Consider the following 15,717-nt stretch of genomic DNA (forward strand, 5'->3'; position numbering starts at 1 on the left):
AGATCGTGGAGGAAGCCTTGGCTAAAGTGCAATGTATATTTGAGTCTTCCATATGAACAAAAACATAACAGGGACGAGCATGTGTTTGCAAGATGACTATGGAAGGTGCGTGAAAGCCATAACAACTTGGAGACAGACAATCGTGCTTGAAAGTGCAAGAGGGAGAAGCTTAGGGTCTGCTACTAGCCCTTCCTTTTGCAGCTGATATGGGCTATATATACAAAGGTTAAGTTTGAAATAGATTGCAAAATGATAGTGGATAGGTTACACTCTAAGGAAAATGTTTTTAGATCTCGCATTTTGAATCCTCCTTTTTTAAGTCTTTTTTCTATCTATAATTTATTTGAATTTCATATTCTTTTTTCTTATTCTAAAGAATATTAGTTATATTTCTTTAGAATCTTTTTTTTTCTTTTTCATATTCTATTCTATATTATAGTATAGGAAACTAAAAAAAATAGCAAAAAATTAGAAAATGATATATATATATATATATATATATATATATATATATATATATATATATATATATATATATTGACAAGATGCATCTTCTTCCCCGGGCTTCCAAAGGGTACTCTTAGAACACCAATGGACATAAAATGAAAAAAAAATCATATATCTAACTTTAGTGTGAAAACGTAAGAATTAACTTATTGTGTTAAAGATGATTTACTTTTATTATATTCATTTTTTTAGGAATACTAATATAAAAAAAATGAATACTAAATAAAATAAAGTTGTTACTAATGGCTTACTTATCAGGTATAGAAAAAAATCTATTTCTTTTTATTTCTACAAATATGATTGTTCCATGCATGTTATGATTTGTCGAAAGGGGACATTATATATCGCTGAATGTAGGAAGTTGTCAGTTCATTATCCATCCTAGGAATAAGATTTGTAAAAATACAAGCTAATAAAATTGCTCATAAGTTAGTAAGGATGATTCCATTATGATTATATTAATATATATGTAATAATTAAAATGATAATAAGTAGTTAAAGTTTAACATCTTAGAGGCATATTTTGATTTTTTTAATTCGAGAGACTAATGTGATAACACTTTACACTTTTAATGACTAAAATATATTACTTAATTTAAAATTTTCTGCCCTACTATACTTTGTTGGATCAAGTGGCCTCTGAATAATTAAGAAATGAGGGTTGAATTAATTATTAATGTGTCTTGACTAATTAAAAATTTATCATTCTTAATGTTACTAGATTCAACTAGGCTTTTACTACTAAGTTAAGAAAGTAAATAACAGAAACATAAACTTAACCAAAAGTAAAAGCGGCAATTAAAAGTACACAGCGGAAATTAAAGAGTGAAGGGAAGAAGAAGACAAACCCAAGATTTATACTGGTTCGGCAACAACCTATGCCTACATCCAGTCCCTAAGCAACCAACGGTTCTTGAGATTTCTTTCAACCTTGTAAAATCATTTATAAGCCAAAGATCCACAAGGGATGTACCCTCCCTTGTTCTCTTTGAAAAACCAAGTGGATGTGCCCTCTACTTGAACTGATCCACAAGAGATGCACCCTCTCTTGTTCTCAGTATAACAACCCAAGTAGATGTACCCTTTACTTGTGCCACAAAGGATGTACCCTCCAATGTGTTAGGACAAAGAATTCTCAAGCGATTAGTCCTTTGAATCTTTGTAAGGGGAAACAAAAAATATCTCAGGCGGTTAGTCCTTTGAAATCTTTTGTTTAAGGGGAAGGGAAGAATCAAAAGAATTTTCAAGCGGTTAGTCCTTTGAATTCTCTTGGAAGAGGGAGAAGGGAGACACATAAGAACTCAGACGGTTAGTCCTTCGATTCTTTTGGCAGGAGGGAGAAGTGAATGAAGAAGAAGAGTAGCACAAGTTTTTTTATCAATGAACTTTTCTTGAAAGAGAAAGTATTGAACAAAAACTCTTAGAAAGATGAAGAGAAATGAATCAGAAAGTTCTGTAAAAAACGTTATTGAAATTTATGCCATGGTCACATATTTATAATCATTTGATGACTCAAGTTAAAGTTTGTGACTCTTGGCAATTTCTTTAAAACTAGTCACCTTTTAAAAATTGTGACTCTTTTGAAAACTAGTCACTTAAAAAGTTGTGAGTTTTGAAAAAATCTTCAGAAACAAGTCACTTTAAGAATTGTGAGTTTTGGAAATTTATTTTTCGAAATCAGTCACTGGTAATCGATTACCATCAAGGTGTAATCGATTACACATTAACAGATATGAATCTTCATGTTTAAATTTGAAAATCAAAACGTTTAGAAACTCTGGTAATCGATTACAAGTATTGTGTAATCGATTACACAAGTTTAAAAATGTTTTTATCACTAGTTGTGACTCTTGAAATTTGAAATCTAACGTTTTAAAATATTGGTAATCGATTACAGCTTTGTAAATCTATTTTGAAAACAATGCTAGCTACTGGTAATCGATTACTACCTTTTAGTAATCGATTACCTGATAGTAAAACTCTTTGGTAAAAGATTTTGTGAAAAAATTTTGTGCTACTCAATATTTTGAAAAACTTTTTTTTAATACTTATCTTGATTGAGTCTTCTCTTGATTCTTGAATCTTGAGTCTTAGATCTTGATCTTAATTATTCTTGAATCTTGATTCTTGAAAGTTGATTGTTCTTGAGTCTTGAATCTTGAAAGTTGATTGTTCTTGAATCTTGATTGTTGAAGCTTTTTGACTCCTGATTCTTTGGAACTTGCTTAACTCTGGATTCTTTGGCATCATCAAAATAATCTTGGAAGACATTGCTTCCACATACTTAACAAAAAATTAAATTATTTTCAATACTTCTTTAATTTAAATTTCAAAATCTTCTCTCTTCCAAATAATTCTCTTTTATATGGAAAGAGTAACATGACTTGATACAATATCAATTATAGGTCAAGATAAAATATAGGATTAAAAAACCAAAAATGATTCAAGAGGGAATGAGTTTATAGTTTGTTCCATCTTTACAACTCTGGGTTAACTCTAGAGTATGATATTACTGTCAAACCATTTTGAGATAACTCATAATGACTTAAGAAACTCATTTCTTCTTTCATTTAATTTTCCTGGTTAGGATATAATTTTTATTCATAGAGCTCAAGCTCATTACCAAGAGTTGATGGATTCCTTCTTGATTAATCATTAATTCTACATGTATTTAATCATATTCAATATCCATTCAACAAGTGCTCTAAAGCATTAGGTGTCTGGAATTAAAATACAACAAATAACCCGTTAATTACTATGACAATCTCAGGTCAAAGAAAACTATTATACCTCTTTTTGAGAATTTTCTATTGATAGTTTATAGTAAATTTTAACCATTAGAAAATTTCAATTGAGTCAGTTCAATGATCACATCAACATGTAACTCATCTATATATGCAAATTAATAAATAAAATCTATTAATATTTATCCAATAAATACTATCACATATATATTAATCTATCCGGATTATTAATATCCTATTTACAATAATCTTATGATCAAGAACGATTTAGATTAAAATTAGAACATACTTGTTTTTTATTATCATAATCTCTATTATAATAGCAAGTCTTTAATTTTAATCAAGGACATTATTAAATGAACCATTTAATTAAATAACGAAATATGACAATGAAAATAAAATAGTACTTTATTATTAAAATTAGAATTGATTACATGATGACTTAAATCGTGGACATACAAATTTATTCCCAACAGTTCTATAGTTTGTGCTCTTCACGTGTTTGTCATTAGTCCCTTGACAATATGTTTCTTTCATTATTTTTTTGGATGTGTTTGATTTAGAGGAAAAAAATAAATAAAAATATATGAGAATTTTTTTAATTAAAATAGAGTATAATAAATATGAATCCCATAAAATATAATATAAAATTTCTTTGATATATTACTTTCTTTCTTTAAAACAAACAAAGCCTTATTGTCCGTCTTGACTAATCTAGACCCAATTAAAAATGACCTGTGAGATTGAGTGAGGATAAAGGAGAGATTATCTCCAAATCTTTGAAGGATTTGATGGGAGGTAAAATATTACTACTTTAATATAAGAAAAATTGGTATATTATAAAAAAATTAAATATAAATAAATCTAACTAATTAATTCTATCTTATTTAAAGATATAATTTCTATTTTTTAGTTTAATTGTAACTCTATTTTTTTATTCATGATATCAAGTTATAATGAATAATATTATTTTTAATTGAAATTAATAAAATTAAATTATGTTAATTAACTTATATGTAAAATTAGTTTTTTTAATATTTGAGTTGAAAGGAAATGTAGCTAAAGTTTGGACTTTTGGACGATGGGTGAAGATGATCGGGGAGGCTAGGTATTTTTAATTCTTCATTATCTTTCTTTCTTTGCCTATGATTTTTTTTTTTACTGCAGAAACAACTCCGCGATAAAAGAAAAGATCATCTGTTTTAGTTATATTTTTTTTTTAAGTAATCATCATGAAAAATCAATAACTTGTAATTAGATAATAATTTAAAATTAAATGATGATATTAAACATCATTACATTATTAATACATCCCAATTCATTTCTACAATTACATTATAAAAAAAATAATTTCTAAACACAAATATTGAACGAAAGATAGCACACAGTATTTGGTGTATGGGCATGTAGTAATGTCTGGCTCCAGAAATTTCCACGTCTATCTGACACGTGTAACCTCTAGATAAGTCCGGAACAATTGCACCGCACACGCATTGAACACGCATTTGAATGCACACTTTGTCAGTTATATTCCCGTGTTTAAACAACCCACAGTCCAAAATCTTCGTGAAAGTGACCCTAGAGGAAAAAAATACCATGTACAATACACACATACATTTGTACAAAATTGCAGTATAATTGTACACAAATAAGGAAGTATTTAACCATAAAAATTAAAAGACTTGGATCAATTAGACTCATAATTATCATATTCTAGAAAATTCAGCTCATAAATATCTACTTGGAATAATCGAAAAGTTGCTTTCAAGCCAAATGCTGTGAAACTTCCTTCAAATTGCCTCTCAGACTTGGATCATCCTCAGCCACATCACCAATATATCATAAGTCTCAATCGAATTATTATATGATAATCGCACATAAGAGAAAGTGGTCCCTACTCCCTACAAATTTATGTGTATATATATAAACATTTCATGTCTTGCATATATACATGTATGAGCAATTGAGCATATACATAACTATTGCGAGCTTTTGAGTTTGATTAAACTATAAACAAAAACTTCAGTATATTCAAATACCCTTTTGTTTTGTGTACAAAATGTGTCCCCTAACACCCAGTGACTTGAAGCGGATTTTCAACAAGGTGGACATGAATGGCGATGGGTTATTGAGCCTTGAGGAGCTGAAGATGCTGCTGGAGAAGACAGGGTTCAGTTACAGCATTGAGGAATTGGAGTCTCTAGTGGGAAAGAAGAGCCTTGACTTCAGTGAGTTCTTGTTCTTTTATGAATCTATGTTGAAGCAGAACAATAATGGGGAGGAAGAATTAGGAGCTAGTAATTATGGGGATGATAGTGATGAGGTTGAGGAAGTGGAGAGGGACCTTGTGAAGGCTTTTAAAGTGTTTGATTTGGATGGTGATGGATTCATCACAAGTCAAGAGCTCGAGTTTGTGCTGAAGAGGCTTGGCATGTGGGATGATGAAAGGTGTGGCAAGGATTGCAAATCCATGATTTGCTCCTATGACACTAACTTTGATGGCAAGCTTGATTTTCAGGAGTTTAAGGACATGATGCTGCTTACTACTTCTTGATCGTTTTGTTTTGAGCTGAGCTCTACACTTTGGTTACCAAGTGATCATTATGATATGTCTGTTCGTGGTCATTGTTTTTTATTGGCCTTAAATTTTGCGGTTTATTGTAAATTGTATATGTTAGTGATAATAATCAATCGCTGCTTACTATGGCACCCAAAAGTGTATTATTGCTACTGTTGTAAATTGAAACTGTTCAACAAATGCTGGACATTAATTGATGCAGAGTTGTCTAGGCTATCTATCATGCATGTGATCAATACTCTGTAGGTACAAAACTATGAATACTCTTTTTTGGTTTTTAGCTAATTAACTACGAATACTCCAATTAAGGTAAAAACATAAGAGAGAATATGGAAATTCATTAGTTTTTCGAGGTTATATATGAATATGACAAATGAGATTTTCATGTAACCCTGCTAAAAGTCATAGTTAATGCAGATTGTTAATTACCTTCATATACGAAATATCTATATAAGTTCGTCAAATATGCTTCTTATGGATGTTTTCGTATGCACATTGTTTCTGGAATAAAAGGTTTCCTGAGCGACCATATTATTTTATAGTTAGTATTTATTAATTTGATCAATTATTAATTTATGCTAAATAATCTAATTGGTAATCTTTAATGAAGTATTTATGCTCCTTTAACTATATTTTTCCACCACAAACTTGAACCTGAATCCTTGCACAAGAAATGTAAATTCGGTTTTATTCGAACTAATGATTTATTTGATAAAAGAAAAAAGTTTAACAAAGAAAAGAGTGTGTCATTGCTACAATTATGCAATTCCTCAATTTTTGTCTTTATTATTACAAGACTTCCTTTAAAGAGGATCTGAAATGTTATGTGGCTACGGCGAATTTGGTACGCGCAGAAATTATATATTATTATGAAAATTCTGTAATTATGCCTAAAATGGTGATTTTTTTTTTTCTGATACATTGGTGATTAATTTTGTAGGTGTTGGAAAAAGTCCAACATTACCAGGTAGACAAATCTATCAACGAAACTACCCAAAAAGATTACTCCGTATTATGAAAGTCAGCGCGCGAAAGGCACAGCAACTGAAAATTGAATATTAGAATGACTTAGCTGGGTTTTTTAAAAAACCGTCAGCTATTGATAATAATTTTTCTAAACCCTTGGGCGGTGCATGCGTATCACATATGTCACGTAAATAAAATATTGATGATGATATATATGTATAAAGGGAGTGTACCGTACGAGACGTTCTCGTTATAGTAGTTATACGAATTAGTTTTGACCTTCTAGATTGTATAGTCATTACTCATTAGTCAAGGCTTTTATAATAAGAAATTTTGTGATAATTATTCAAGTCTAAATAAATTGACACTGTACTCATCCTTAAGTTTCAATTTTATTATATGAAAATAATTATTCAACTTGTCATTTCAGTATGAGAAATCTTCGACGTCCACAGCAATTTATTATCATCCACCAGTCATGGTGTAAAAATGCTGTGGGTGTATATGGTTTCCACGTTTGCAACGAAGCACTTCCTCTATCACTTCATCATTATTGGGTATATAATTGAAAGTCTTTTTGTCTTATCTCTTTTCATTATCTAAAGCCTTAATTTGTAGCGTTCTGATCATATTCGTTGAGACCTGGCCTTCACAATATCTATACTCTTGATTTTTTTATTTCCTAATTCTTCCATGCCTTGCTTAATTATCTTCCCATCTGCATGCCCTCCTACGAGTTCTCTTTTCTTCTTTTTAGTTTTAAAAATTCAGACCCACAAGGCAGATTCTCCTAGAACGTTATCAAATTGTAAGCAGGCTAGCTCTTGTGGTAATTACGTTTTCTTACTTTAAATTTGTGATTGCGAAAATTCTCACTTCATCAAAGTATATTACTCTGGATTTGTGGATGGTACTATTATAGAGTTCAGGAGTTTGGCTTATATATACATAGTCGGAATCAGGTTTCAAATTTCAATAATGAGATTTGCTTAATTTGCACCCTTGTATTGTATCCATCCATCTATCTTTCTTTCGTGTTTGGTTTCGTATTATTTCTTATGCCTTTATTTTGTTTACTTCCCTAACACAATAGTAAGTCGCGCCTTATAACAGGTCATGGATTCAATTCCAAAATGATCTCTTTACATATACAAAAGGTAAATCTGCATACGTGACTATAACTTCGCATAGCGAGTGAGAAGTTTTCATAGAAATGCTTATGTTATTTTTTTAATGCATTTTTTTTGTTTGCAATTCATTATGAACTTATTAATTTTATTTTCCTACGTATATAATGTTCAACACAAAAGTATGGCTACTTTCCTCTCAACCATGGTCCTGCAAATGTTCGAATATGACACATAAAGGCAAGTAGCAGAATCAAGTTGACCAACACATGGTATTATTTTTTCCTTGCAAATTTTTATATATAAACTGCTGAGAAGGAATTTCACAGTCCCGGAAGTTAGAGTAACATGGGTATCTATTATTTTAGTTCATTCGTTAACATATTTTAATAAAATTTAGTGATTAATTAGATTTTTTCAATATTTGAGATATTATTTAATATGATTTTTATTACTTAAAGAATCATTTATATAATTTATTTCCTTTAAAAATTATTTATATGAAAGAATAATATTTTGAAGATGAATAGATGGTTTATTCGTTTTGGCTTTGATATACTTTTCATAACATGCATGCCAAGATATCCATGATGAGGTGCGTGCGTATCTGAAGTACTCCACCTTTTTCGGTATATATGCACTATGGTTAGGAACCCAGTGTTTAATTTTTACTGAAATTAACCAAACTTTTTATTGTCTTGATGTGTATAATCAAGTAAAAGGAAATGGAAACGTTGCTAATTAACTTCTATTTCTCTTAATTATTTTATGTTCCTCTATAGTATATATCCGCATTTGCTGAAATAGCCTCGGGTTAGCCGTGGAAACAAAATTCTCTTTTATAGTGTGTGGTCATGACTGGACCATAGCGTAGAATGGTTGTGTCCAGAGGAAATGTATTCTTTAGTTGACTTCAAATACAACCTACAACGTTAGGAGCCTACAGGAACATGTACATTCCAAGCATTGGAAGTTAGAATAAACTTTATTTGATTAGATACTTATCAGCCACTAGTCAAATTTATTAAAATTCTTTCATTTTCTTGTTGAGTTTTATCATCACAAAAACTCACAGCTATCCACTCTCAAATCTCAATTTACCCCCCAAAAAAATTCACTTTCATCCTGCCTTTTGAAAGAAAAACTTAATGCCCAAGCTTGGGGTTGGAGATGGGTTTTCCCTTTGTATAATAGTTAAGGAATATGAATATTCACCTCTAACTCCATTTTAATTGACTTCTCAATAGTTTTTAAATTATATGGTAGTGTTAAATTATAAACACTACTAAAAAAATATTTTTTACGATGGTTCTAAGAGATATTTTATGATGATTTTCAATCATCGTTGAAGTCACCGTCATGAAAAATCTTGATTTTCTATGAAGATTTTTAAATTGTCTTAAATTTTTTTAAGACGATTTTGTCTCGAAACCATTTTAGAATGTTTTTTTAAAAAATTAAAAATTTTAAAACGTTTATTTTTTTTAAAACCGTCTTAGAAAATAAATTTTTTAAGAAGGTTTTTCAAAGAATAATATTAAAATATCTTTTAAAAAAAATTAAAAAATTGATGATTCTAAGATAATTTTTAAAACTGTGTTAAAATATAAATTTTCTAAAATAGTTTTTGAAAGAATTATCTTAAAATTCTTTTTAAAGAAATAATTAAAAAAATTTGATGATTTTAAGATAGTTTTAAACTCTCTTAGAATGTAAACTTTAGAAGACGATTTTTCAAAGAATCATCTTATAATATTTTTTTGTAAAAAATTTAAAAAATTGATGATTTTAAGATGATTAATATAAAAATTGTCTTAGAATATTTTTTAAAAAAAATTAAAAATTATCAAGAAATTGACTACAGCTACCCAATTAGACTACAGAAAGAAAATATATTTTCTCAAGTTCAAAATAGGCAAAAATTTCCTTAAAAAGTTGAATTACAAATCATTTTCATTTCTTTAATTAATAGAAACTATAACACATTATTTCAACATAGAAGTGGATATTTTAATATACAAACACAAAATAACAAAACAACTTTTTGGGATAATTGAATAAAAGAAATAGCATTGCAAACGAATTTACATATATTATTGACGAGCTTACTACAATTATATCCATGACACGTTGTTTATTTCAGGTTCTTTGCAATAAGTTAGACACTTTTTGGAATGATTATGTACAACTTCCAAGACTAATTACCTCACTAAAAGGTTCTTTTTGACATCTTTTCGCTCAATACTTCTCCTAAAAGAGACAAACATAGCAACACAAGTTACAAAATTGAAGCTAACAATATAGCAAAATATTTTCCAATACCATGAAACATCAATAATAAACAATTAAAAAGAATTTGCAGATTCTATCTACTCACATAGTTAGGAAATATGACCATATCAACATGTCCTGGAACATCAAGGAGCAACTGCCTTGAAGAATATTCCCGAGCACCAGCTGGATGTATTCATCTGTATCAAGATGAAGAATCCAGTCCATGCCAGAATCCTAATATTTCATTTCAGCAAGCAAAACATTGCGTTGATGAACAAATTACGCATCAAACCAAACCATAATTTTAAAAAATGGCGAAAAATAAGGATTTGTGCAACAAAATAGTTAGCCACACCCTAGCCATAACAATAGCCATCTCCATCTTGAGGGATTGCTTCACAAAAAATTCATAATTGCATGGTTTATAAAAGAAACCTGCCAGCCATGTCTCGTTCCAAATACGACTGATGCAACCCACAAAATAAATAATTAGTATAACAAAACCATCTCTTAAAAATTACAATTTAGAATAACAAGAATCCTGAAGACAAAAGGGAACATAAATATTCTACAAAAGCATTAACAGTTTAACAGGGGCAAGGAAAAGAAACAAAATTTTAAGTAATGATTCTTTATATCATGATGACCTCGTGCTATAGCCACAAGTAATAACCACTCAAATCTTCAAAATATTTTAGTTCTTGTACCAATTATTGACAATTATGCTAATGTAGTTCTGGTTCAATTCTTCGTTCATATTTTAGTTCCAAGCTTCCAATCTAGTTCTTAAAAAAAAAAGTGATTGTTTCTCCATTTCTTTTGATTGCTTTACTTCCTTATCTGATTAGCAATACAAGATACAATATCGGCCATGTGCAGGGAAAAAATTAACGGAAAAAGGTTGTTGCCCAAATAACAACAACAATAGTAAATTGAATTAAGTTAGATTGTACATCTTCATCATTTCATTGACTGGCTTTGTTAATTTCTGTTAACTTTTTAGCAAATATATCAATTTGTTTAAATAATAATTTAAAATGGTAAGATCGAGTGTCGAGTTTATAAGAACTTTGACTGTACTTGTAATATCTCATCTTTTGTAAAATAAATTAAAAATAATTTTATTTAAAAATAAATAGAGTTTTATGAAAATAATGAGATTTTTGTAATTAAATAAATAAGGAGAGATAATTTTATTAATTAAAATAATAATTTTAAGGTAAATAAAATAAATATATGTTCTTAGAAAATAAAAATGATATTTTATTTAATCATTTGATAGGGAGTAAAATAGACTTCCTTTTCATAAAATAAAAAAATAGAGTAAATAATAGGTTGAAAGTTCCCTAACTATAAATAAAGACATAATAGGTTAGTTTTTATATTTACGATACATCTCTACATTCTCTCCTCCTCTCAAATTCGTTTTCCCCTTCCCCATTTCCCAAAATTCTCTCTTTTCCTACATACACTCAAATCTATCCTAGTAAAACTATGATCCTAAACACGTTAACCGTTGAATCGTTGTGAAATTTGAACACCAAGTTCATAACTCATTTTCACACATCCACACTGTTGGGATTTGCAAAATAATATCTATGGTGAGAGAAATGTCCCTCGCATGGAGCTCTCTTTTTCCCATATACACCCAAATCTGTCTCAGTAAAACTACGATTCTAGACTCGTTAACTGTTGGATCATCGTGAAATTTGATAACCATGTTTGGAACTCATTTTCACACATCCCCACCATTGGGATTCGCGAATTAATGTGTGTGGTGAGACAAATATCCCTCGCACGGAGACAGTGAAGTGGAGGCTCCAATTCTTTCTCCTTCTTTCTAATGCTTGAAAACCCTAGGAGAGCAACCAGAGGAAAAGTTTGAGGAATCTTAGGGAACCGCTAGAGATACTACTATCATTGTCGAACTACACACGTGAGCCCGCTTAGAGGTAAGGGATGAGTTTATTGCAATTGGGGTTAGAATGAATATGTGTAGGGATCCTTAGAAAATCAAATTGAGGTTTATTTTGGAATGTTTATTGTATTGTTATTGTAATTCATCCTTTATGATTATAATTAGGATATTGTTGTATTTGACGAATCAATTGATACCCTGATATGAATTGGTTGATAAATTGAGTGCTCTTGGTGTTTTTGTATTTTTTTTCTATGATTTTGATTCTTTTGATTTTGATATAATTATGTGAAATTATTTGAAAGGTTTTATTCCCCATGTTAAGAGAAACATTTTTGTATAATTTGTTTGTGTTTTGGACAAGATTTACTATATTAGAGTGATAAATTGTTATATTGGGATCATGAAATTATGATTAAAATTGTGTGTAAGTGATAAATTGAATATGTAATGAATTGTGAGACGTTAAATTGTGGACACGGGATATGGTTATGAATAAGTGTATGGTTAATACTTGATGTGACATTGCTTGTGTTGTGAGTTGTGAATTATACAATAACCTGACTGATGTTTACCTTGAGAAAAGTATTTATGCGCGAAGTGTTAAAAGGAAAGTGTAGGGTTCCAAGTTAGGAACCTGAAGTGTTAAATTGTAGCGTAATGTGTTAAACGTGTTTGAAAACAAGTGTGAGGTTGTGGGTATTGTATAATTCATGGGCAGTGTTTGCGTGCAAAAGTTGTTTTAGGGGTTGGACCTGAATCAGGAAGATGAGGCCCTAACGGATTCTTCGGAGTCTAGGCCTTTGGGGTAAAAACACATGGTTTGAGTACTTCATTAAGCCTATGTTGATTTCATATGGTTGGAGCATTCTCTCAAAACAGAGTGACCCTAACTAGTCACTTTATGATTTTACTTAGTGATGTAGAAGCAAAGCTTCCAAAATTATTTTCATGATGCCAAAGATTATTAAAGATCCATTCAAACAAGATTAAAGAAATCAAGAAGATTCAAGAGAAGACTCAAGATATGCAAGAACCTCAAGAAAAGCATCAAGATAAGTATGAAAAGAATTTTTCAAAGAAAAGATTGAATAGCACAATTTGCCCAAAAGAATTTTTCAAAGAAAAATCTTTTACCAGAGTTTTTACTTTCTGGTAATCGATTATCATAAGGCAGTAATCGATTACCAGAAGCCCAAAACAATTTTATAACTGTTTTACAAAGTAGTAATCGATTACCATAGGCATGTAATCGATTACCAATATTTTTGAACATTGAATTTCAAATCTCAAGAGTCACAACTTGTGACAAAATATTTTCAAAATAATGTAATCGATTACACAATATTTGTAATTGATTACCAGTGGTTCTGAACGTTGGATTTCAAACCTCAACATGAAGAGTCACAACTTTTGATAAAATAAACTGTGTAATCGATTACACCATTATGGTAATCGATTACCAGTGACTGATTTTGAAGAAATTGCCAAGAGTCACAACTTTTAAAGTGACTGGTTTTTGAAGAAATTGTCAAGAGTCACAACTTTTAAAGTGATTGGTTTTGAAGAAAATTACCAAAGTCACAACTTTTTAAAGTGACTGATTTTGAAGAAAATTGCCAAAAGTCATAACTTTTAACATGATTTCTTCAAGAGCCATCAAATGGCTATAAATATGTGACCATGGCACGAATTTCAAAAATGATTATTCTCAACACCTTTCTAAGAGTTTTTGTTCAACACTTTCATTGTCAAGAAAAGTTCATTGGGCAAAAACTTGTGCTATTCTATTTTTCTTCCTCTCCTCTATTCTTACAAAAAGCTTTTCAAGAGACCTACTCTTGGGCACTGTTTTCAAGAGAAGGTCTTCTTGGTTGCAAACACTGAACACAAGGGACCAACGTTCCTTGGGTTCATTGCAAGAAGCATGATTTGCTTCTTCGTTGATCATTGGACACAAAAGACCAATGTCTTTTGGGTTCATTGTAAGAAGTGGATATAACTTCTTGGTTATCACTGAACACAAGGGACCAACGTTCCTTGAGGTTCATTGCAAGAAGTGGGCATAACTTCTTGGTTGTAATCACTGAACACAAAGGAGGGAAGTCCTTTGTAGTTCATTGCTTGGAAAGGATTTTACAAGGATAGTGGAAATCTCAAGCAGGTTGCTTAGGGACTGGACGTAGGCACGGGTTGTGGCCGGACCAGTATAAATCTGGTTTTGCATTCTCTCTTTCCTTAATCTCTTTTACTTTCTGTTGTGTTTATATTTCTTTAAGTTTACTTCTCCTTATTTGTGACGTGTCTTGTTATGTATTCCTAAGCGTCCTAGTGTGATTTTTCACTGACATGGTACCACATGCATATAGGCTTCAGTCTTAGTATAATTATTGCATAATGTCTGTGAATTTTTTATTATGAAATTGGTGAGTGTTGTTATGTCTTGACTCGAGTGTGTGATTCATGTGTAATGTGATTGGTAATTGAAAAATGAATTTTAAATGATAATGTGAAGTGATGTCGATTGTATTAAGTTGAACTATGTTATAAATATTTCTATAATATATTTTTCTTATGTCTTTGTTTGTTTGTATTTTATTTAGAAATTTGATAACTCACTCTTTACGTATTGTTTGTGTTTGAATCCTGTGATTATCTTGAACCTTGTGTTCGTGGGAGCATATGACTAAGTGGATGACTTTAAAGAATCTCATGCTAGAAGACGCTAAGACATGATGCTTAGATATGATGTGACATTGGGACATGGGCTTATATTTTAATTTCATGATGTTCCAAACATGTATTTTACTTTATTTTATTTTGCTGATTAACTTGCGTTCTTATGTTAACTTGGACGACCTTGTTTTAAGCCGAAGATTTTTTTTAATAAGTTTTATTTGGTAACAGTGAAGCGAATGTGACCCTTTTACCTTCGTGAATTTGTTTAATTGATTTGAATAAAATTGATTTAATTAAATTTCAGATTTTATATATGTTTTTCTTAATTATGTGTATGTTAGGATAGAGGGTGTCACAATACTCAGGGTTTATATATGTCTAATTTTAAGTAATTAATGAATTGAATCGAATATTTGTAACTTGATGACGTATAAATGTAAATTCAACATATATTAAACTATGGAGCTAGCATGTGCAAGGGTGAGAAAACAAGCACTCAAAGCAATGAAGTGACAATTGATGCAGAATTACGGACATGTTGGGTGCTCAGCCTACCATAACTACTCTTGATGTAACATTAATGATTTTTCTATATTCAATATTATTTTAGTTATTACCTACATCTACTTACATACTCTAGCCATGGTTCCTCACATGAAAGAGCCTAACTTACCCAATTTCACTCCTAATTCCTTAAGAGATAAATTAGAAAAATTGCATTATGAACATAGATGCATAATTTAGGCTACATAACACCATTCTATCCCTAGAGATGGATTACCTAGATGTTCTTTTCTAGTTCTTAAGAAATAAACATTTTCCAATGCCTAAACCTTATAACACTACATGAGCATTGGTGATCAAGCCATAAACACGATAATAAGCACATAGTGTGTTTGGATGGAGCAATTCAGCGGGGGAATT

General features: G+C 30.3%; 1 protein-coding gene across 1 annotated transcript; it reads left to right on the top strand.

The window, feature by feature from the left end:
* The first annotated feature begins 5,182 nt into the window (after nt 1-5,182).
* LOC114381265 (probable calcium-binding protein CML44) lies at nt 5,183-6,047 on the top strand. The gene has a single exon (XM_028340484.1). The coding sequence runs from the start codon at nt 5,311-5,313 to the stop codon at nt 5,803-5,805; it is 495 nt and encodes a 164-aa protein (XP_028196285.1). The 5' UTR covers nt 5,183-5,310; the 3' UTR covers nt 5,806-6,047.
* The last annotated feature ends 9,670 nt before the right edge of the window (nt 6,048-15,717 follow it).

Source organism: Glycine soja, chromosome 13 (assembly GCF_004193775.1).
Source record: "Glycine soja cultivar W05 chromosome 13, ASM419377v2, whole genome shotgun sequence".
Classification (NCBI taxonomy): Eukaryota; Viridiplantae; Streptophyta; class Magnoliopsida; order Fabales; family Fabaceae; genus Glycine; species Glycine soja.